This window comes from Lissotriton vulgaris, chromosome 3_1 (genome assembly GCF_964263255.1).
Source record: "Lissotriton vulgaris chromosome 3_1, aLisVul1.2, whole genome shotgun sequence".
NCBI lineage: Eukaryota > Metazoa > Chordata > Amphibia > Caudata > Salamandridae > Lissotriton > Lissotriton vulgaris.
This window is the reverse complement of record NC_141689.1, coordinates 1,573,514,754-1,573,539,660: the sequence shown is the minus strand read 5'-3', so window position 1 is coordinate 1,573,539,660 and position 24,907 is coordinate 1,573,514,754. Positions and strand designations below refer to the sequence as shown.

The 24,907-nt window shown below is 47.3% G+C and overlaps 1 protein-coding gene across 1 annotated transcript in view; it reads right to left on the bottom strand.

The window, feature by feature from the left end:
* Positions 1 to 24,907, bottom strand: part of SHOC1 (shortage in chiasmata 1) — a 1,715,507-nt gene that overhangs the window by 408,163 nt on the left and 1,282,437 nt on the right. Inside the window, exon 20 of the mRNA XM_086963751.1 lies at positions 17,394 to 17,511. Within this exon, the coding sequence (XP_086819877.1) occupies positions 17,394 to 17,511 (118 nt within the window). The remainder of the gene's footprint in view (positions 1 to 17,393; positions 17,512 to 24,907) is intronic.

The following is a 24,907-nucleotide window of genomic DNA, read 5'->3' as shown; positions in this document are numbered from 1 at the left end:
TGGTGTCTTCGGTGCTGATTGGGGTTCAGTTGCAGAGGGAGGTGGTGGCGGGTGTTGGTTCGGTGGTAGGGTGCGTGGTCTGTGTGTCGAAGCTGTTGTGTATGTCGGCGATCTTGCGGTGGAAGAACGAGGCGAGTGAGTCGCAGAGGTCTTGCGAGGGAGTGATGTCGTTGTTTCTGGCGCTGGGGTTGGAGACCTCTTTGACGATGCTGAAGAGTTCCTTGCTGTCGTGGGCATTGTTGTCCAGTCGTCCTTTGAGTGCCGTCTTCTTGGTGGCGCGGATCAGCTGATGGTGTTTGCGGGTGGCGTGCTTGAGAGCGGTCCTGTTGTCTGTGGTCTGGTCGAGCTGCCAGGCTTTCTCGAGGGTGCGGCAGTTCTTCTTGGATTCCTTGAGTTCGTTGTTGAACCAGGGGGTTTTCTTTCTGCCGGGTCTGCTGGGAGGTTTCTTTAGTGGTGCGAGGTCATCGGCGCAGGCGGTCAGCCACTTGGTGAGGTTGCTGGCTGCTTCGTTGGGGTCCGTTGTGCTAGTGGGAGTGTTCTGGCTGAGGGAGGCGGTGAGCTGCTCGGCGGTGATCTTGCTCCAGCTTCGGCGGGGGACCTGTTGCGGGTGGTGGTGGGTCGGAGTTCTACTGAAGCTGAAGTGGACGCAGCTGTGGTCGGTCCAGTGGAGTCCGGTGGCGTGGCTGAAGGAGATGTGCTTGCTGGATGAGAAGACGGGGTCAAACGTGTGGCCGGTGTAGTGGGTGGGGGTGTTGACCAGTTGCTTGAGTCCGAGGTTGGCGAGGTTAGCCAGCAGGGCGGTGGTGTTTCTGTCGTTGTTGTTCTCCAGGTGGAAGTTGAGGTCCCCTAGGAGGATGTAGTCGGCGGAGGGAAGGGCGTGCGGGCTGATGAAGTCTGCGATGTCTTCGCTGAATTGTGTGCGTGGTCCCGATGGTCTGTAGATGAGGGTGCCCCTGAGGGTGGTCTTGGGGTCAGTTTGTATCTGGAAGTGCAGGTGTTCGGCGGCGGTGAAGGTTTCGTCGGAGTTAGTCGAGATGCGGATGGTGTTCTTGTGTACGATGGCGATGCCTCCTCCCGTCTGGTTGACGCAATCCTTCCAGGTGATCTTGTATCCGTCCGGGATGGCTACGGCGATGTCGGGCGCTGAGGAGGCATTCATCCAGGTTTCGGTGAGGAAGGCAACGTCTGGTGCTGTCGCGTCGAGCAGGTCCCAGAGTTCCACGGCGTGCCTGTGGACGGAGCGGGTGTTGAGCAGGATGCACTTTAGGTGGTTGCTGTTGGTGTTGGACTCGGTGGGGGCGGTACAGGTCCGGTAGCAGGTGAATCGGCAGGCTCTGCAGGTGAAGGGTCCGTGGGTGCGCCTCGGGGTGGCTTGGTAGCAGGCAGGGTTCCGGCCAGCATTGAGTGCGTTGAGAGTGGCGGTGTCGTAGGTCTGTCGTGTAGTCTTGCATCGGAGGTGGGGACCAGGGGTTCTGGCGCTGGGCGCGGTCCAGGCGCGGACGGGCACAGAAGGGCTTGCCTTTGGCGCGCCTTCGGCGCACAATCGGCGCACCCGCTGTGCGTCAACGCTGCGCGTGCGTGAGGGCAGCATAAGTAGGGAGCCGGGTGGACGGAACAGCTGGTTGACGGGAGCGGGGCGGCGAATGGGCTGGCGGGGGGTGGGGCCGCAGGAAGGCAGCGGCGGGAAGAAGCTGGTGCGAGCGGGCGGCTCAGCGGTGGCTGGGTCGCCCGACCACGAAGTAACAGGAAGCAGCAGCAGGCAAACACAAGAAGCGGCAGTCAGGCAAGGCAGGAGCAGCACAGGAGCGTGGGGGTGACCAGGCCTGAGCACAGGCACTGCAAAGAGATTCAAAATACTCCCGCCAAACCTCTTCGTCCAGATTTGGTTCTACCGTTTTTTTAGGTGTGCTCGAATCAGAATTTACAACTCCCCAGAATGTCCTCATATCTCTATCCCCTAGTGCAGTTGTTAGTAAATCTCAATTTTCCATTTCCCACCTATATTTGGCTTCTTGGACGGCTAATTTATAAACCCTTCTCAAAGTTTTGATTTGTGGGCGATCCTTTGCTTTAATAGAAACCACTTGTACGCCTTTGGCCTTACGGCAAGATGCATTATACCAGGGGTGGGGTACTGGCCTACCCGGCCTACTAGGTTTATTGGGAAAGAAGAAGTTTAATAAAATTTCTTTTAATTTATCATAATTTGTCTTGATCGCCTCATTATCCAAAAGGTCCCTGCTATGGTTATAAAGGGTAGAGGCTTCTACAAATATGGGTAATAAAGCATCATAAAGACTGCTCATGTTATCCTGTGATTGATTAAAATGTATCCATCGTACTCTCCTCCTGCAATTTGAAACAGTTAACTTGGGATCACTGGGATTATCATCAGAATAAACACTCTCGGAGTTTAATATTTAGAGATCTACTACTAAAGCGTCATGGTCACTATCTACGCGTGGAAGAATTTTTATCCCAAAAGTTGATATTGATAAAAATATAATCTAATAGGAACCCACGGTCCTTGCTATGGAAAGTGTAGCCATTTGATGTTTCAGACACTGATCTTCCATTACACGCTCTTAGAGAGTATTCAAGGGCAAGGCAATTCATATGGATTACCAGGGGGGACCATTTATTTACTTTTGGGCATCTAGATTCCGGTATTTCAAAAAGGAGGTCCTCTTCAAACAGACTGTCAAGAAACAAGCCCTCAAGGGACTCGAACTGACAGTTGAAGTCCCCTCCTACTATGACCATTAGTTTTGAAACAATGCACATAGAAATATATCTAATTCCTTCACAGTGGTGGACTCCTTACCCACAGAAGTAGGCCTTGAGTACACATTAATTAAAACAATCGGGGATTTAGAAGGGAACTGCAATAAGACACACAGTATATCACTAGAACCTGTGTCGAGTTGCACGGCCGTACAACCCAGGTGCACACCTACCCATGTGGTTAAGCCCCCTGGTGGTGTCCCTACACCCCCCGATGTTGCCGGGATGCTAAAACAGGCGTAACCCAACTTGGTTACCTCTCCTCTTGCCCAGGTTTCTTGGAACATGCAGATATCATATTGACTAATAAAAGATGCCCAATCAGGGTCATCTATTTTGTTATTGATACCCGCAACGTTCCAAGATAGGACCCGTGCAACCTGACACTTATGTGTATTCTTATTAACAATTACCAGGGACTGGATGTTCATTATCACTCTTCCTATTTTTGGGTCTACCTTCTCAACTATCCCTTCTGTTATAAACTGTTGGGAACTTCCATCCTGGGCTAAACCACCCTTGTTGAGGATACTGCTTCGGGAGCCGCTCATGCTCTCTCCGACCAGGCCTTCCTCTCTTTGGGTCAATAGACACAGAGGATGTTTCTCCCTGGGTAGTTTTGGGGACTGCTCTGCCTAGACCTGTAAACATCCAGGCCTGCAGGGTGCTCAACCTGTGTCCCTAGAGTTTCTGTTTAAACTAATCTAGTTTGTGCAATCTTCTAAGAATTGTCTATATTCTTCTGTGAAAATAAACAACAAATGTTCAAATAGGTTTTTCGTGTTCATATATTCTGAACAAAAATCTTTGCTTCACATTGTACACATAAAACATTCAAAACATGTCAATGAGAAGGAAACAGATTGAAATCATATATCCTAATATTAACGAAATCAAATAGGAAAGACCCAATGCATTTCGGGTTCCAATGAACCCTTCCTCAGGGGTTAGTTTGTCAATGTCTTCTTGACTTCAAGTTCCTCGGTCTTGGCATTGAAATATGAAACATTATCCTCTGAATCTGATGTTACAGTATTGAAATTCACCATGCAATAAAATGTAATTATTTAAGATTACAAGGTTAATTAGAATTGGCATGTCCATGAAGTGTTAACGAGTTGTGAGTAATTCATAAAAAAAGAAGGAGAGTGATTGGTGCATGATTCTCGTACATCCGTTTCAAGTTCCCACAAGTTAAGCCCAGTGTAGAAAAGTGAACTCTAAGATTCCGCCCGTTTCAATCTGTTTCATTCTCATTGACATTCTCATTGACATGTTTTGAATGTTTTATGTGTTTTATGTGTACTATGTGAAGCAAAGATTTTTGTTCAGAACATATGAACACGAAAAACCTATTTGAACATTTGTTGTTTATTTTCACAGAAGAATAGAGACAATTCTTAGAGTATTGCACAAACTAGATTAGTTTAAACAGAAACCCTAGGGACACAGGTTGAGCACCCTGCAAGCCTGGATGTTTCCAGGTCTAGGCAGAGCAGTTTCACAAAAAGGGTTGTGGGCACAACCCCAAGCAGGGAACTCCCTTACATCAAAAAAATTGGTTATAGATTTCAAAACTTTTTAGATTAACACAGGAATGCGGTTTTTGCAATTACAGGGTATTTTCGGGGACTTCCATTAGTCAATCCACCCCTTCTAAGGGGCTGAACCTATACCCAGTAGGGATATTAAAAATGGGTTGGTTTCCCCAGTTTTGGCCTATGTTTGGGAATACAAAATTATTTTGCACAGGTCTCCTTCCCATCTGCTGATGGCAATCAAACTGCTGAGGTATGTTAGGAGGATAAAAAAAAAACAAAGGTAATAAGAGAATATTACCCTTATTCCTCCCAAACTCTGTTGCTAGAACTCTTTCAGTCATTATTGGATTTCTAAAATTAATGACTATACAATTTCCTTGAATGTCCTTGTGTCGTCCGCCAATCCAACCCACCCTTCTTGTGGATAAAATGTCTTCGATGTTTTCATATACAAAATCGCTATGGTTTGCTAACCAGTGGACACATTTGTTCTTTAGTTCTTGGTGGGATTCTGTCTGTCCCTTTCCTAATTTGGGTACACCTGCCAAAATTAGTACATAGAGAGTTGACGGGGAAGATTTAGGTTTGGTGGACAATATATTTGATCATTGCGCTCACGTATTGGTTGCGTTTCTTCCAGCACCTGGCCTTGATTATTGTGAATTTCCCCTATTATTTTAGACGCTAATGGATATTTATTTATTGCATTTGTTTGGTTTGAGGAAGACTTTGCTGCACTTGTTTCACTATGCTTCCTAACCTGTTGTAAGCGATCTGGATTTGCCTTTATGTTTAATAAAGGCACTCTTTCATTCGGATTAGAACAGTGTTTGTCTGCTGGGCGACTATTAGTGGCCTGCTCACTTGTCATGGTATCAGAGGTGGTGTTGGCCTTAATTATCTTCCTTGATTTTATCCCTTCGTTCAAAATTGCATTCAGCACTTCCAACCTTTCTAATATAGGTCTGAGCTCCTCCTTGACAATGGCTCTCATTTGGATCTGAAGGTTTGACACCAACGATATCACCCACACAGGCCTGTTCAGTGGCACGGCATGTAGAGTCCACTGCTATGTTGCCCACCAGGGGGTGATCTATATCTACGATAGGGCCCTGTAGTTTTTTTCTTTTAACTGGCGGCTTCGCGTCTTGCTTTAGCTTTGGTGTTTCTACCTAACTGAATGAAAGCACTGCAATTCAGAGACTCCATGCTCGTTGTATCTATATTTGCCAGTGGGTCATTAGATAACTCTATTGGTAGGGCTTCTATTTCACTTGTAGGGCTGGAATTCAGCGATTCAGATTCTATGTTTGGTGTAATAGATAAGCGCCTCTCAGTCCGTTCTATTTCTGAGGCCACTGCTCCCAGGGCTTTTTTCAACATCCTGTCTATGGATGTGGGTTTAGTGCTAGGTTTGGGCGGAACAGGAATTTGTTTCTTGGCCACACAAGCCAATTTGCCCATCTTTAGAGCTTCCGAATATTATAAAGAGTAGACTAAACACACCAGTGTAATAAACAATTAGGATCTGCACACACTAAACTTTCGACGTGTCCCTAGTGGGCCCTTGTGGGTGGCAAATGTATAAATAAGCAGGTCCTTTGGGCTTTCAATCTTGATACTAGGTTAACAGGCAAAAGTACCTTTTTGTCCGAGGCCCTCTTTGCAGATGTCAAGGGGGTGGCCCAGCCCGGCCTCTTGTGGCCTCTGATGGCCACAGACGGCCCACCCTTTGCCCAGGCTTAGCCCAGCGCCCGCCCGCGCGCGTCCCGCGAAGCCGGAAAGGGTTGTTGGCTAAATCACCCCCGATGTCAAGGGGGAGCGGCTGCTAGTCCGCTGCTCGCCCTGTAGCCTCCTGGGGCGTGAAGTCCTGTGTTCGTTGTCCCACGCGTTCTTGCCCCCAACAGCGCCGGTACGATGCGTTTTCTTACAAAACTCTCTGGCACTTCATTCGGGACTCGGGAGGGAGCCAAAGGAATCATTTTTAGTTCTCTGGTATGCTAATCGCCAGTGAAGTCTTGTGCTTCTCCCAAGCTGGATAAACAGTATCCAGGGGAACTTCTTCAAATGGTGGCAAATTCTTGAACTCTTACAGTATGTTTGTCAGAATTCAAGTGCACAGATTCGATTTGGTCAAAGTGGTGTGTACCTTGTATGGATAATTTTCATGGTTAATTTAACACTTTTGTCTACATTTTGAACAGTCATGAAATAGGTGTGCTCCTCAATAGTGCACCTTCTAAAGCAGGGAATTCACCATCAGCATTGTAAAGACCACTTGCAAGTTGAGAAGTCAGCACTCCCATAGGAAAAAAGGTAGCTAGTAGGTAGACATCAAAAGATCAACGAATATTTAATTATGTCCAGTTTATACAGCCAGCCTGGGCAGTTTCCCCATCAAACCTCACTTCAGAAATCCACAGTGTCATCAGAACCGTGCAGGGTTCCAAATCTCAGCAAGAATCCTAAGCACTACCATAGTTACAGGTTACAACACATTTCCCTTCCTATACAATAAATAGAAAAAAAACAATGTGAGAAACAAAAACAATGTGATATGCTAGTTTACTTGAAAGTCCTTGCTGTAACATTTAAATATAAACATCACATCTCTTTGGTGGTTTCATACCACATATCCTGGAAAGAGCAACAGGATACTCAACGCCCGCAGATAGGCCTCCACGCTTTCTTGATTCAACTCCCTCTCACTGCATTTAGGCACACTACTTTTATTCCATGTCCATCTATTTTCCAATACAACACTATGCTCCTTGATCTCCTTTACATGTTCATGAATGGACCATATAGAAGCACCCTTCCTCATGCGTGTTCTCCTTCTCACTTGTACAACATCCTGAGTACTCCACCTTTTCTTCTATCAATGACCCTTCTGGAATACCTAATATGCTTCCCTCACATTTTTTCAGGCAGAGGAGGCCTATCAATGTTGCTTATCTCCATTTGGTTGAACCACCCTGGAGAAACACTGGAAAGGAGACTACTCCATCATGTGCAACGTGGTTTTATAATTAACACTCTATTGATGCATTCCACTAACCTATATTCCGTGAGGCTGGTACAATGCTGTGTTGTGCTGTTGTGTGCCAATTCGCAATGTTTCAGAAATCCTTCAAACAACTCAGAGACGAATTACGGGTCATTGTCTTTAACCACTTCATCAGAGTAGCTCTCTCCAGAAAACCTCTTCCCAGAAGTTCACAATGTGTAAAGACCTCACTTTACTCGAGAAACTCACTTTCGGCTACTTCGAATAATAGCTGAAGAGCACAAACACATAGCACCTACCCGTGTCCAGAACATGGGACCACATACATCCATTGCCAACATCTGCCATGCTCATTTGGGAAATTCATAGGCACCACAGGAGGTTTTTTCACAACAGGTGATTTGTAGCTACATGCACATGTCACAATAAATCTCACACCCTTCTTGTCGTGGCCACCGATAGTCAAAGTGTGCCCCCTCCTCATGGCAAATATGCACCATGACTCTTTCCATCAATTTACTTTGCAATTTCCTTGGTACCACTGACCCGTCCCCTTGCCTAAAAAACACCACCCACATGCAACAGTTCATTTAGTGGTTAGTTAATTCCGGATGTTCATTGAAGTAATTCGACCAAAGATGTGGCAACAACTCAACCAGTTTAGTAATTTCCACATCCTTGAACATTTTTTGTTTCCGCTCCACTTGTAACACAATTCTTGGACTCGCAGACCCAATCTTTGCCACTAACCAATCATCCTCCTCTTCACTAGCATCGACATCCACAGGCAGATGAGACAAACAATCAGCATTGATGTTTTTTGATCCTAGGCACATATTTCATAATAAACGTGTATTCCTGTAGTCCATTCAAACTTTAAGCGATCCATGGTGAAGCCTTCCCCCCCACTATTAATAGGAAATAAGTAAATCAATGGTCTTTGGTCCATCCTAAACGTGAAACACATGCCACCCAATAAATTTCCTAAAATGTTGAACCACCCTCCAACAGGCTAACGACTCTTTCTCAATGGTGGAATAGCTTGCCTCTGCCCCTGCAACATCCTGGAGGCAAAGGTACCACTCTTTCATGTCCCCCATTGGACTGCACGCATACTCGCATCAGTAAGTAGCCACAATTAAACTGCCATGAGAATCAAAACGTTTAAACTCAACTGCACGGGAAACATCCGTTACAACGCGGATGTTTCAACGCGGTGCTGTTACGACGCGTCCGTAACAACGCAAGTCGTTACCACGACTTGCGCTGGAGGGCGCTAGAAGATTAAAAATAGTAAATTTACTATTCCAACACCTTCCCTAGTGTCCACGGGGACTGGTGTTAGAATAGTAAATTATACTATTCGATATCCACGCCCCCAACGCAAGTCGTGGTAACGACTTGCGTTGTAAGCGGCGCGTTGTAACAGCACGCGTTGTGACGGTACGCGTTGTACCGTCACCCATCCCAACTGCACACACAATGCGTTTTATAAATATTATCGAATGCACACGGAAGATTGTTGAAACGCAAAATATTTCTCCCTTATTAAAATAATCAATAGTTTGATGTGATTGGAAAAATATTCTAATAACTTCGCGTAATACTCTGCAAGTCCTTGAATGGAATGGAGCAGATCATTGTCCTTAGGGCTCAAATCAGTATCAGCCACCACCATCAGTTTAATTTTCAGATTAATCCCCCAATTAGGTGTGTTCCTAATAGTCCACTTCTCTCACATCTAACTTACATTTTTCATTACAGACTCCCAGTGCAGCATTTTCTAATGTGGCAAGTACCCTCCTCAACAACACATCATGTTCTTTCCAATCCGATCCCAACACCAAGCTATTGCCCTGAAAAAATGTCACTGCGGGCAAACCTCTGACCAAATTCTTTATTACACCATAGAAGACGGACAGTGTAGAGGGATGTAAATAAACTCAGGGTACCCTCAGCTGTAAATATCAAGACCTGAGTGAGCAAGAACACTCTATGCCCCCCTCGAGCAACACAGTCACAGTCTTATCATTTGTACGGCAAAAGTCACCATTCTTCTACTTTCAAAAGGTGGATATAAAACGGGGATTAGTGAAGAGACTAAGACTATCATCCTGTTCCTTTCCTTTAAAACTATTAAACTGTTTCTCCCACTGAGCCACTCCAATCCTTTGTACTATTACAAATAATCAGACTTGCTACTGCCGGGAGGTGGACCTATAAATTCTACGTACAAGCACGGAAGAAAATGAAATGGCTGACAGTAACAGATAAGGTCAAATGCTTATGCTGTATACTAAACAGTAAAGACCTCATAAAGTACTGGGACCCTGCTTTAAGCAGACCCCCGGAGTCAAAAACTAGGTGGTACCGACTGGGCTACATGTTATGGCCTTAGGCATAGCACATATGTGTCTGTATCCCTAACCAATAAGATCCAAATCGACTTGTGATTCAAAACTGAGTCAATTGTGCCTGCCTTTTTCTTAAACCCAATCTGATGTATAGACAGGATTAAATTGGAATTACCGCATCGCTCCAGCCTGGAAAATATTTTCAAAGAGAAGATTTTTTGTAAATTGTAAAGGAGGCTGATTGGGGGATAATTGAAGGATCTAATACCCTTTTTAAAAATTGGTACTATTTCTGCCTGGAGCCAAAATGGCGATATTGGTGCCTCTCTTAATATAGCATCAAATAGAAAAAAGAACATATAGTGGCTCCATAAAATAGGGTCTGATTTAGAATAATCAGCCGGACTCTGTCCATGCCAGGGGCCTTTTGCCTCTTTTGTTTGTTTATAGCAGCCAAAATATCAGTCAATGTAAAAGACCCAGTTTTTATGGGACACTGCACAACAACCCCGAGATTTAGACCATTCTCTGAGGATATTGAGGAGTCTAGTTGAACCCTGCAAAATGGGCATGCCAGCAGTATCCATGGATGATGGACTTCTGGCCAGCTGCATGATGTTGTCTGTTTTGGACGATGATATGCCAAAAGGCTTGTGCATCCCTCCAAATGACAGCCCTAATAAGCTACTCGCATTTGGAAAGCTCCCATGTTCAGTAAATCATTGTACTTTTGGAACCATAAGTGATGAGTCCAGAGAGGGTTTTTAAATCTGGAGCACTGACTGTGCATGTAGGAGGCTGGCTTACTATATGGTGCACAATTCTTCAAGTGTTAGACTTTACGCTAATCCAGGCAACTCTTATGGTGATTTTAGTGGTCTTTGATAACCTTTGGCTCTCAAAGTCGTAGCTATGTAAAGCAGCTTGTTTTACTAATCTTAATCTATAGAGTAGATTAGATGAAAAGAAACCACATAGTGTTTATTTAAAAAGTCTATTTATTACAAACACAATCACTAACACATTGGTATACACCCTACCCAGAGATATCAACACCTACGCAAGAATACTTCAAAATAATCAGGTAAGTAGCACAAACATACACTGGTCTTCAAAGGGAGACCAAACCATATGTTAGGAAAGTGGAATGCAAACTTCAAAGGATAATGGGATTTGGACCAAAAGACTCAGAGGAGCTGTGGAAGCAAGGAACCACCCATGGTAAGTACCCAGGAACTCCATGGAGGCTGTGTGCAAAGTGAAAATACAGCTGCTTGCCTAATTGAAGTCAATGGAGAAGTTGCGGTTGCAGCTTTAAAGAAGAAGAATGCTTCACAGATGACCCCGATGAAATCCCTTGGAGGATGGAAGGTTGGAAAGTCACCCCACCCATGGATGCCCCTGGAACCTGGCTACCTGCACCAGGGAAAGCCAGGTGCATAGGGGTGAAGTAACGTTGGTACCTGCTATAGACTACAATAGAAGACTTTGGAGAAAAGGCCTCTGGAGGAGTTCAAAAAGAAATCCAGTGGAATCCAAGGATGGATTCTTGAATAGAAAAAACTATAAGCAGAAGGGACAGTCTATGCCACGCGGAAGTGACCAGGAGGTATGAAGACACAATGCCCGCCGAGGAAGGAAGGGTCAGGGGTGATGACGGTGACCTTTCAAAAAAGCTGTGAGGATCAGGCGATGCTGAAGAAGACAAGGAGCCGTGCAAAAGCTGTCCCACATTGGATGTTTGTGTGCGGTGGGAACACCAATAACTTTTGGTAGCCGCAGCTGGCGTGTTAGACGAAAAGATGTAATCGTTAGGACCAGCAAGGTCCAAGGGACTCACCAAGTGCAAGAGAGTCGGAGGAGGCCCTGAGCAAGCAGAGGAGCTCACCAAAGCAGAAGAAGACCCTCAAGAGGACACACAGGCCAAAGGCACAGGAGTCGCAAAAGGACCTCAAGCAGCTTACCAAAGATGGAGGCCCACAATGCAAGGACTGCAGGGAAGAGGCTGATATTTGAGGGATAAGGTGCTGGAGGCTGGAGCTTCTCGTAGCCTGAAGATCTCTGGAGTGCAGAGCTAACACGCGTTGGCAACGGCAAATCGGAGCAGTGCACAGGGGTTTGGTCCCAGGGGCTTAAACAAGGGATACTGTCCTCCAAATTGCAGAGAAGACAGGTCAGGCCTCTGGAGAGCCACATAACTACCATCTGTGTTGCTGAGCCTTAGGACGTCCGTAGGGCCACAGGAGCAGCAGACTGGTCAGCTTTGTTGCAGTGACTGCAGATGCAGGGGAGTGACTCATTCACTCCAAAGAAGATTTCTTTGCATGCCCTTGATGCCCACAGGTCTTCTGAAGAACCTGAGTGAAGCACAGACACAGACGAGGCATCAATACTTGCAGAACAGCTAAACCAGGAGCAGCAGAAGTCTTCCTTGATGCAGACTCAGTTCCCGGTACAGTCCAGCTAAGTTCAAGTGTCCAGATGATTAAAGAGTGTCTTGGTTTCAGAGGTAAGTTTTGTTCCACTACGAATCTGAGGACCCACCCATGGGGGAGCCCTTAAATACACAAGCAAAAGGGTTGGAACGACTCAGGGGTACCTTCCAGGGGAGGGGCTTGGCAGAGGGGAGTCTACCCCCCCTGTCCTTTGCCCAGTTTCACGTCAGAGCAGGAAACAAGGGTTCCTCAACTGGCTCAAACCAGTGTGTGCAAGGAGGGCATCAAATGTGCCCTTCAAAGTAGGCTGGTGATGCTAGAAAGCGTCCCATCCAAAGCCCAACACACTAGGTCCTGTCTGGGAGGTGTTCACACCTTCCTGTCACTGGAAACCTATTGTTCGACCTTCCCATGCTCGAGCTCAGCTCATCAGCAGGAGGGCAGAAGTGTGTCTGTGGTCGGCAGCAGCACTAGCTTGCTGGCAGACACTGACAGGCTGTAACCGGGAGTACAGGCTGTCCTGTAAGGGGCCCCAGTGCATGGGATCATACCTACAACAGCGGAATCAGTGTTGGGGTATGATTCCAACATGTTTGAAACCAAACATGTCCAGTTTTGGTACATCTATTATAAAGTTAGACATCTTGTAATGACTAATGTCCACTATATGTCTTAAAATAGCTGACCACACTTACAAAGCCTAGGGAATCGACTCAGGGGTGTGTAGGGGTCTCCTGCTCGTGCAGGGGCACCCTCACACTGATAACCAAGCACCCTGCCCTGTGTTTCGCCCCCTCTTGGCGAATTGCGCCGGGGCTTTCTCAAGGCTAGTTTGACTTATTGACATAAATGGTTGTAATTTCCATATATTTACAGTGTCCCAAATCTTGGGATTCAACCCAAGAACCACCATGTCGGAAGGATTTTAGGAGCAGGGGCATCAGCCCAATAAAAAATGTCTTACCTTTGAAGAATTATATTTTCGCATTTGGGATACTGTAAATATATGGAAATTACAACCATTTATGTCAATAAGTCAAACTAGCCTTGAGAAAGCCCCGGCGCAATTCGCCAAGAGGGGGCGAAACACGTGTCGGCTGTCCTTGTTCTATGAATAAAAATAAAACAAAGAAACTTCACTGCAATTACAATGTCTCTGTCCTTCATACCACGATCTTGAAAGAATGGATATTAATCTTGAAAAATTGATGTGAATTTCTGTGGAGAACACACTTACCCCTTTTCAAAACATACTTTTCTGAGCGCTACAGTATGGTTTTTACATTTTCTACGTTTTAAACAAAAAGTTAATGTTGAGGTAATACGGCGAACACAGTTCCGGCTCTAGATTACCTATACCCTCAGTCTAAAGAACGGGCGGGTCCGAATTAAATGAGAAATACGTTCTGCCAGATGATAGCATTTTCTACCACAGGCTGTTATTCTCTGTGTTTACTGCTAGGGAGAATAGCGGCTGAATAACCTATCATTTTTAGGTCGAGGACCGAAGGCTGGCTTGCCAGCAGGAAGTCGGAGATTTAATGATCTTCAGTAGGGCAGTTTAACCCGCCTCTCTCCTCTGTCTCTCCTCCATTGGCTGGCTTCCTACACAGAGGCCAGCCATTGGAGAAGAGAGGCGTCCCTCGAAAGAAGCTCCGTCTCTTTCGGATTCGGGGGCGTGTTCGTGCTGTTCTTTCCACTTTTAGCCACGCCCCTTTTTAGACCGCCGAACACCCCCCGAATCTGAAAATGTTTGTAAGCTTGCAGCCGCCATTTTTTTTCCCCGCAGTGAAGGTGAGCCGTTGCTTTGCGTGTATTCCAAGTTCCCATCGTTCCTCCGCTGCTTGTCTCCCTCCCCCTGTACACCGGTGAATCGCTGATGGTTCAATAGATGAAGGAGCCATTCTCGACGGTGATTACCCCTCGCAAAGCTCCCTGGGAGGCTGGTGAAGAGCTGGGACGAGGCTGACCCCTCCTGATCATACCCTGGCCCCCCGAGCGCGACAGCAGTTTCTTCCCTTACTGCCCGCCCTCCAGCTTCTCCTCCGATGGGACATCCGGGACACGTGAGTGCAGTTTTAGTGAACGGACTCGGCACTGTGGTGCTCCCAGGCTTTTCCGTACCATCCTGAGCCTGGGATGAGGTCTCCCAACCCGATGCATTCCGGGTTTGACTTCTGCCGCTTCCCCCATGGCCTGCCCTCCTGCTTTGCCTCCTGTGGGATGACCGGGACCCGTGAGTCTTATTGCTATAGTTTCCGTGTAAATCCCCCGCCAGCACTAAAATGAGAGCTACCGCAGCTGAAATGATCACACAGGTCCCCGGTGTGAGGGTCTGTGCGCCCGCGTGCCTTTGTGCGCTACTACAGCTAGCGCATTTCAAAGAAAGTAGTATTTGTGTTATCTTCCCTTCGGGTATCACTGCCACTGCGTACACCTCCAGACTCACACACCTACCCCTTTTACCACGGGCCTTGTTCCTTATCTATTTGCTTGTCAGCCTCTGAGCAATTGCAGCAGCCAGAGAGCCCCCTTTGTGGTCTAAAGGTGCAAACAGCTATAGGGAGGTCACAATTGGATCGAAATTGTTTATGGGGGCGCTGCCACTTTAACCCCTTGCATGCGCTGCAAATTTTCACGCTGTGCGGCCGTTTTGAAGAGTGGGCGGGATCATGACGGCCCCCAGCCGCCATCAGCACACGCCCACCGGGATGCATGACGGCCGGGGGCCGTCATCAGCATGGAAGGGGTTAAAAGTACTACACTAACCATGCGAATTGCCAGAAAAGTGTTGCAGCCCCGTGCCTGTTGTCTACGTGAATTCCGGAGAGGAAATAATACGCTGCCACTAGTTTTAAAAGAAGAGGTGATTGGGCGCCACATTACAGCCTGTTCTGATGAGGCCCTTAAAAAAAAAAGCAAACCCCTCACTCTCCAACTGCAAACCAACCAACAAATGCAGACAAGACATTGTTCTAAGCCATCAGCTAGAGTTGAGAGACCTGGCTCTCATTCATACATTCTGTCTTAATTACAAAGCCACTTTCCTGCGCTCATCTAATTTCTCACCAGTCACGTGCATAGCAACGAGTGCAAAACACTCTTCACTTAGTGACAGACACTCACAGGTTCTCTACACATCAATACGTCAACCACACGCACACACCCACGCACACACCCACACACCCACGCACGCACGCACCACCCCAGTGGAAGCCCACGCAGAAAGCACCTTTTGCAGTTCCACTGTTTTGACTCTCCGTCCTCCCACTCGTTTTTCTTGCCTTCTGCCCCCTGATTACTCGTTTTTCTTGCCTTCTGCCACCTGATTGCACTTGTTTTTCTTGCCTTCTGACCCCTGATTACACTCGTTTTTCTTGCCTCTGCTCCCCTGCTTGTGCCATTTTTCTTGCCCCTGCCCCCCTGATTGTGCTTGTTTTCTTGCCTTCTGCCCCCTGATTGCACTAGTTTTTCTTGCCTCTGCTCCCCTGATTGTGCCATTTTTCTTGCCTCTAATTCCCTAATTGTGCCATTTATCTTGCCTCTGCCCCTCTGATTGTGCTCGTTTTCTTGCCTTCTGCCCCCTCATTGCACTCGTTTTTCTTGCCTTCTGTCCCCTGATTGCACTACTTTTTCTTGCCTCTGCTCCCCTGATTGTGCCATTTTTCTTGCCTCTGCTCCCCTAATTGTGCCATTTTTCTTGCCTCTGCCCCCCTGATTGTGCTATTGGCAAAGTAAATAACAATGCCATTTATTTTTTTTGTAGGTGGCTCTATGTGTGGGTGGCTCTGTCTGTGTGAGGGTGGCTCTGTGTAGGGTGTAGCTATTGGCATTGTAAATGACAATGCCGTTTATTTAACGATTAAGCTATTGGCAATGTAAGTGACAATGCCATTAATTTAACGATTAAGCTATTGGCAATGTAAGTGACAATGCCATTTATTGATGATTTTAAAAAAGAAAAAAGAAATGTCATGAGCAATGCCAATAGCTCTACCTTTAATGATGCCGAGACCATTGCATTGTAAATGCTTGTTATCTGTGAGATTATTTCCTGCTGGCGCTCCACTGGAGTGGCGAGTGAGAATGTCGCAGCTTAGCAGCTGGTTCCTATTGACTCACCTCCTTACGGGGGGGAGGGGGAAGGGGGGTAAGGGGGGGGTTAGCTATCTAAGGCCCATTCTTTAGAGAGTGGTGCATAGAGCCACCAGTGACCACTGCCCTGGTGTAAGTGCTATTTGTGGCTGCAGTGGAAGGGGACAGGAATGTAAAAGCTTGGAACAGGCCACTTCACGAATGTGATCACGTCTGCCACCGGCCGAGCATTGCCATTTGTTTTAAGAGGTGAGGAGTGCCACCTGCCGGTGCAAGAGATACACCGTTGGGTGATATCACTCAGTTCAGAATGTGTTTGTGCATTTGGGAAATTGTTTCTGTCCGTACCTACCTAAGGCCTGTAAATACCGCTCATTTAAGTTAAATACACCAGGTGCTAAGCTCAACCGCCAACAGGATAAGGTCCAGCTAAATAAACGGATCTTCAACTTTTTCTTGAACCGTCCAGGTAATGTGGGTGGTAAGTGGAGTGGTGTGGCTCACTGGTTAGAGGCGGCAGACCCGGAAGCAGAGAACGGCCCGGGACCAGGGTTCAATTCCCGACGCGGCAGGGTAGTGGGCCAGGGTCAAAGGACTCGATAATTCTCGCCTCGGTGCCTACTCTAACCAGGGATCACACTCCGCAACTCTGGGCATTAAGCTTGCCTCATCTCTACAACGGCCCCCCACAGATGCCGGGGATGCCTGGTTTCACCTTGGAGATACCCGGAAGGGACCATATCACAGGAAAAGCCAGGGCGGTCTTCAGCTCCAGGACACCCCGAGATGGGGTAACAGTGCGCTTTACAAGTATGATCATCACATTAAGACCCTTCGGAGAGCACTGAACACAGGCCCCATTCTAACCAGTGACTGCATGTGATTATTTTACATGGAGTTTTTTTTACACCAGTTTCTTGTAATATTTGGTCAACAAATGCTTGCACGTACTCAAGATCCACCTAAAGTAGCATTAAAGATTGTGTGGGCTAGCGCATTTGTCTACTAATGTACACTGTGAAACAGTGGTTCGCAATTAGGACAAAAAGAAGCAATCAAAACATAAAGAGACAAACAGATGTAGAGATACAGAGGGAAAGAGCAAAAGAGAAAAAAAAAAGTGAAATAATGAATAAAGAGAAAACTAAGAACACAGACACACACACACATATCTTACTTGGACTCCATTAGTTGCAGGATTCTGGGGGTGTTAATTAGTCCTTCAGATGCGATAAACATGTACGGAATCCGTATGTCCAACATGGGACTGTTCATATTATCCAGTGATGAACTTCCTTTAACGTAAAAAACATATTTTCAATGAAAGATGATCGGACAGGTTAGGCCACCATGAAGCACATAACATAATACATTGAAAATAAAAGCATATTTGACCGTGTAAGTAGAGAAAATGATCCACAGGGCCCGGCTGGGCAGGCGTGACACGGCCACTGAATGTGATATATTTTTTTCTGAAATAGCTGGTGATTGATTTTTACTCTGTTACAGAAAGAATGAAATACATGACTAGGGAAGTTTTCAGATCCCTGCAGAAGTGGGATTAAGCACCGAGCAATAGTTTTTATGCACGAAAAGACAAAAGTTGCTTACCCATAACTACTTTTCTCTTCCAATGATATCTTTGATAGACTGGCATGCTTGAATTATTTCCTGTCGACGAGTTGGGATCTCTCGGTAGTCATTTTTAATATAGTAGTGTACACCTTCACTAAACCGTTTATACGATGACTAAAGAATATTGGCAAATGTCTCCTAAAAGCGGGGAGAGATTTCTTTAAATCGAGATGGGATCACAGGACACCTCCTCCCTAGAGCTATAAGACAACCACTAAGTATCCTGTACCCTTATCTCTGGATAAGAAACCGCCTTACTGCGTGCTGACCTCAATTACAAAATCATTAGTGGGGTTTATTTTTGACCCTCACATACCCTATTGGTGTCATGCTTCATCAATGTGTCTCATCCTGGTCCCTATATGACAGGATGGACTTGGCCGTGTTTCAGGGAGTACTTAAGATATTTCCTCCGATGGGGGCCTAGGTGTAATAAGATAAAAACATACCTAGGGTGCACCCCAGTATCTATTTATTTTAATGTGCCCTAGTATAGTTATAGCTTGGGTATAATGTCCCTACATCCTAATAACTGTCAACATGTTCAGGGCTCGATCTGCAGGCTACTCAGTGTCCAAGGCTCTTATCAGGACCAACACTAGTACCCCACTCTCTATTCGTCACTATGACACGTGTCCCTGGTCCTACCAGTCAGAGCTCTCTAAGACAAAATCAGACGAACAACATAAAAAAACACAGACTTACTTGCTTGTCATTGGAGCATATATTAATGTATGTTTTTCTGAAAGGGAAGCAAGATCAACAATTACGCATGGAAGTGCAGCGGCCGTTACGACGAGCCCAGCTCGTCATGAGCACAGCTCCACTGTGCCTCATGACCATGCTTATGACGAGCCCAGCTCGTCATGAGGCACAGTGGAGCTGTCATAACGGCCGCAGCACTTCCACACGTAATTGATTCCCCACCTGTGCTGGAGAATCAATAAGTGGGCGGAGTCATGACGAGCCCAGCCCGTCATGAGCACAGCTCTGAAGCATCCTGCTACAATAAACACAGACACATGTAATTATCTAAACTGGAGCTTTATTCAGTACTTCTTACTCCTGCCCAGTCCCTACTCTAACTGCCCCTTTCCTGTGTCCGCTCCTCCTCTTCCTCTGGCCCCCTAGCTCCGCCCACTCCCAACTACTAGTGTGCTGACTTCACAACATCTCCCCCCTTTGTAAAAAACAAACAAAACATACTGACTTCTCAGTCCATCTCTACGATCAGTCTCTTGGGTGGACGTATGTCGCGATGAGGTCGTGGCGACCTGACTCTCGGACTATTAGTACTCAGTGTCTCAATGATCGGAGCAGTGCTTTCACGATCATCAGAATGCAGTTCTTCCGATCTGGGATTATCCATTTCACTCATCATGGTTCTGGAGGTGTCTTGTGGCAGTTTCTTAAAGTGCGAGATGTTTCTCGTGACTTGCCGCTGCTCGGACTCTGCCGTCAACATAGTTCCTTTCTTTTTTGTGACCACCAACGGTTCGTCCTTGAATGGACAGTCGGTCTTTTTCTGCGGCTCCTGCTTAACGATAACATGGTCCCCTTCATGTAACGATAGCGACCTCGCTCTTCTCCGGTGGTCTGCAAAGGCCTTCATTTTTCTTTTGTTGCGTTCATCCGTCGCTCTTATTTCATTTGGGTCTTTTGCAGATGATGATGCTTTCAGGGCTCCATCCCACGTTGGAATGCGATTCCTCATGGGACGTCCCAGCATAAGGGTCGCTGGGCACTGGCCAGTCGTTGCGTGAGGAGTTGTGCGATAAGCTCGGAGGACTTCATTGAGTGCTGCTTGCAGATCCCTCCCTTCCGCAGTAGCATGTTGGAAGGTCTTTTTGAGCGTGGCCATGAATCGCTCAATTGTTCCATTTGCCTGTGGCCAGAGGGGTGTAATCCTACGGTGATGGAAGTCTAGGTGTTTCGCAAAGGCTGCAAAGTCATTTCCATTGAAAGGGGGCCCATTGTCTGATTTAACTGTCTTGGGAACCCCCCACGTTGCAAAGACTTCGTCAAGTACTTTAAGATTACTGGAAACGTTTGTGGACGGCACAAAGTATGCAATGGGATATCTAGAATATTCATCGATGATGGCCAGTACATATTTGCCCGATAATAGGGGTCCATAGAAATCAATAGCGATCTCTTGCCACACACCACTGGGTAGGGTGGTCATGTGTAATGGTGCCGGGGGATCACTCTTGCTAGTGAGTTGACAGAGATGACAAACCTTCAAGGTGGCTTCCACCAGTTGATCAAGGTATGGAAACCACACTCGTTCCCTTAGTGCTCGTTTGGTTGACACAATTCCCCGATGCCCTTCATGTGCAAGAGCAACCACTCCTTGTCTCAGTTGAGTGGGGATTACAATCCTCTGGTCTCGCAACAGTATGCCATCAGTGGTGACCGACAGCTCGCCACTCACATGCCGGAAGGCCTGCATTTCATGTTGGATCGAGGAGTCGGCATTATCGTCCTGAGGGTCGTTTCTCCATCGATTGTTGCGGGCTCTGTGAAGGACTTTCTGCAGGATGACGTCCTGTGCTGTACTCTCTCGAATGGTCTCCATAGGGATAGCTGGAGGTATAGCTCGGTCCGTTACAAAATGAATGTACTCTTCTGCAATGGATGACTTGGAAGCTGACGATGGAAGTGGGTGCCGGGACATGTAGTCCGCTGGAATTTCAGACTTCCCTGGTTTGTGGATTATGGTGAAAGTATATTCCTGTAACCGTAGGCCCCACCTTTCAATCCTCAGGGGCATCTTGGATCTTGGGTTTCCATAAATGGTGATGAGAGCTTGATGGTCTGTAATAAAAGTGAAATGTTTGCCATAAATGAAAACATGAAAATGTTCACATGCCCACACTACGGCTAGGCTCTCTTTTTCGGGCTGGGAGTAAGCCCGTTCCGGGTCAGTCAGACTACGACTCGCGTAGGCAATGATGCGGCGTTGATCTGAATCATTCTCATATTGTGCCAGGATCGCTCCAAGCCCCACGGGGCTGGCATCCACAGTTATCTCAGTCTTTCGCTTTGGGTTGAAGTATGACAAGTGATCCGCTGATTCCACCGCTTTCTTAATTTCCTTGAATGACTGCTCACATTGGGGAGTCCATTCAAATGGTTGACCCTGTTTGGTTAGCATGTGGAGAGGATGACTGATCGTTGCGTAGTCCCTAATATAATGAGCACAATAGCTGGCCATTCCAAGGAACGACCTGAGTTCGCTGACATCTTGGGGACTCTTGGTGTTGTTTAAAGTCACAATTTTGTCGGGGTCAGGCTTCATGCCAGCTCCAGAAAAGATGTGCCCAAAGAACTTTAGTGTGGCCTGGTGAAACTCGCACTTTTCTTTGTTCAGGGTCAGGTTTGCCGCCAATAGGGCATGACAGACCCGATTGAGCGCGATGTCGTGATCTCGGATATCAGAGCCATAGACAAGGATGTCATCGCTGTAGTTGAGCGTGTTAGGAATGTTTTGAATGACTTGCCGAATTGTTTCCTGAAATATTTCGGCCGCTGAGGAAACTCCGAAACTCAGTCTTTTATATCTAAACAACCCCAGATGGGTTGCAAAGGTGGTGATATATCTGGACCCCACATCCAGTTCCAATTGATGGTAACCTTTATTAAAATCCAACTTGGAAAACACGGTGGCCCCATTAAGCACTGCGATCATGTCGCTCAAATGTGGTCCCGGGTGTCGCTCTCTTTCGATTGCAGTGTTGGGCAGGCGCATGTCCACACAGAGTCTGACTTTGTTGGCCGTGCCCTTCTTTGGGACAATAACTACTGGTGATACCCATGGGGTCGGGCCATCAGTGCGCTCGATGATGTCCGCAGCTAACAAATCCTGGAGTTCTTCCTCAACACCATTCTGTAGATGAAATGGTACCCGTCGAGGGTGTTGGGCGACGGGCCTGACTTGTTCATTAATATGCAATCGCACCTGACAGTCTTTCAATTTGCCCAATCCCTGAAACAATCCGGGAAACTGGCGAGTCACATCTTGGTTGTCGCTGACCTTGAAAATAATTTCTACCAGGTGAAGCCATTCAGCGGTTGGTAAGCTCAAAAGACAGTCTGCTTCGGGGCCCTTGATGACCACGATGACCGCTGATATAGTTGTGTTGTCGTGTGTAAGGGTCGTCGAGAACTTCCCCAGGCAGGGAAGTGGCTTCTTGGCCATCCACGTGAAAACCCTCACGGGTGCGAATGTCAGAGGAGGTCGTGGGCTCATTCTTTCATATTCGGTGACTGGAATGTAGTTTAAGGATGCACCAGAGTCTAGTACAAACTTTGTGTCGTGATTTCCAACTTTGATATCCAGCCGAGGGTATCCCTTAAGCTGGTCCGGATCTGCTGCCAAGTTCAGATATTCAATGGTGTATGCTGAGTCTCGGGACGATGGTCTGGATTCTCTGGAAGGTGACCTCCGCTCCCACCTGGACCGACGTGACTCTCTGCTAGAATGTGACGATCCAGAGGACTGTTCCGTCTGATCTTGGACAGCTCGCGCGTGGTGTCTTCGAGTGTCGGACCGAGACATTCTTGGGGCTCTGCTTCGTGTGTCAGACTGTGTTGTCCCTGTGGTACCACTTCGTTTCTCTTTATTGTAGTCCCCACACATCACTTCGAAGTGGTTAGTTCGACCACACTTCCGACATCTCTGGCCCATGGCAGGGCAGCTGTCCACATGAGGGTAATCATACCCACATCTGTAAAATGTTCTCACTCTTTCCGATCTTTTCTCCTTCTTCCATGGTTCTCGTCGTTGATATCTTGATTGGTCTTGACGGGAAGACGTGTGCGACCTCCATTGTTTGTCTCTTGAGCTTCTTCGACTGTCGCTTTTGGCATGCACACGTCGCACCTGTTCATGACTCCCTTTGTATTCCGTTTCAATATCGGCTGCGTACTTCTCCGCCTGATCATAAACTCGTGTCATTTCCTCTATTTCATCCAGTCCATGTGCTTTTCTCAGCAGGCGCCTCCTGAGTTGATCCGAATAACATCCGTCTATTATTTGTGATTTGATGGCATCATCTGTAGAGAAATGATCAAATTCACAGTGCTTGGCTAGTCTCCGCAGACGCATCATGAAGGCACTCATGGGCTCATCCTTCCCTTGCCGAGCGGAGTGGAATGTGTGGCGTTCGTAATCTACATTTCGTTTGTGAAGAAACTTTTTATTCAAAACCTCACGTGCTTTAACGTAAGTATCCACGTCAGTAGCAGGAAGGTCTTTGAGTATTTTCACTATCTCTCGCCCCGCCAGGTTACGCAGAGCAATCAACTTCTTTTTGTCTTCTACGATGTCCGAACCTTCAGTGTAATCTTCAAACTCTTCCAGCCATTCTTGCCATTTGGGACCCATGCTCCCTCCAGTTGTCACCTTGATAGGTGCGGGTGCCCGCAGGAGCGTCCCACTTCGTGGAGGCTGAGCGTTCTCTTCGTCAGTCATTTGCAGCAATCTCACTTGGTTTCACCAATGCTTGTTTCCTTGCCAATGCTTGTTTTGTTTCTGTCGCCAATGCTTGTTTATTTGCCAGTGCTTGTTTTATTTCTGTGGCCAATGCTTGTTTGTTTGCAAATGCTTGTTTTATTTCAGTCGCCAATGCTTGTTTATTTGCCAGTGCTTGTTTTATTTCAGTTGCCAATGCTTGTTTGTTGGCCAATGCTTGTTTCTTTTGTTGCCAATGCTTGTTTTCTTCTCCAATGCCTGACTTCAAGATGGTCGCCTTTACTCTGCACAGGGTCGTCCTTCCCAGGCGCTTCACTTCAAAATGGCCGCCGTCACTGCAGGCACACACGAGGCTGGCTCTCGAGACTCATTCATTCACGGCCACTCAGGACTCACCGGCGGTCGGTTTCTGGGGCAGTCCCCGCCAGGATTTACTCTTCCTCAGCCACTGTGGACATCAGGTGAGATTGGGGTGGCCTCCCGACTCACTTTTGCAGTTCCCGCTCTCTCTCGCGCCGATGACCTGCCAAACCTCACGCATCAGGCGTGAGGTTTTCCGATGTCCGATGGCGCCCGGGCTCGGATTGCAGCGCTCTCAGCAGCGCTTGCTGGCGGCACGTTGTGGACGCCATCCACAACTCTGGGGCACTTCTTCTACCTCTCTGGGCACTCCACAGGGTCGGAGTGGGCTCCCGATTCCTGCACACGGGCTCTTCACCCAGGGCACACGCTTCCAGCGTGAGGCGCTTTTCAGCGCGACGGAATGCATGGCTTTCGAGCGGTTCAGCACTCGTTTCTTCGGCCCCTCTGCTCCCTCACAGACTTTGGGGGTCACTCTTGACAGCTGCTGGCCTCGACCTCCAGGCGGCAGCGTGGTTCCATTCAGCAGCGTTTTCGAAGCTGCTCGGGACAGGGCGTCCTTGTGGGGCTCTGCACACAGTGGGGCCAGTCGCCAGTTGTAGCATCCTGCTACAATAAACACAGACACATGTAATTATCTAAACTGGAGCTTTATTCAGTACTTCTTACTCCTGCCCTGTGCCTACTCTAACTGCCCCTTTCCTGTGTCTGCTCCTCCTCTTCCTCTGGCCCCCTAGCTCCGCCCACTCCCAACTACTAGTGTGCTGACTTCACAACAAGCTCCACTGTGCCTCATGACGAGCTGGGCTCATCACGAGCACCGCGGCCCTGCCGCCCTTTCCCCGTGCCGTGGGGGAATTACCCCTGCTGTGAAGGGGGTAAGGGCTGCGCTGGAGCGGATGTGCACACGAGAGCTAGTGACATGCCACAAGGCGGTCCGTACTGGTAACGCTAATAGCTAGTAACGAGAGACACTGCTGAAAGGTTTATCGTTGTTTTAAAAATTGATCCTTGCTGCTGTTAAATACTGTTGCACAATTTTAACCATTTTAGAAAAAAACCTGAATGGACTTTTAAAATTGTTAATTGAATTGCATTTGACTTCATACGGGCCGCACTTCCTGCCTTTCGCCGATAACCGGCATTGCATAAATTGGCACTTTTGCTTGCTGAATGCGGTCTAGTGCTTAGGGTAGCTACAGCTGCTGCACAGCAGAGCT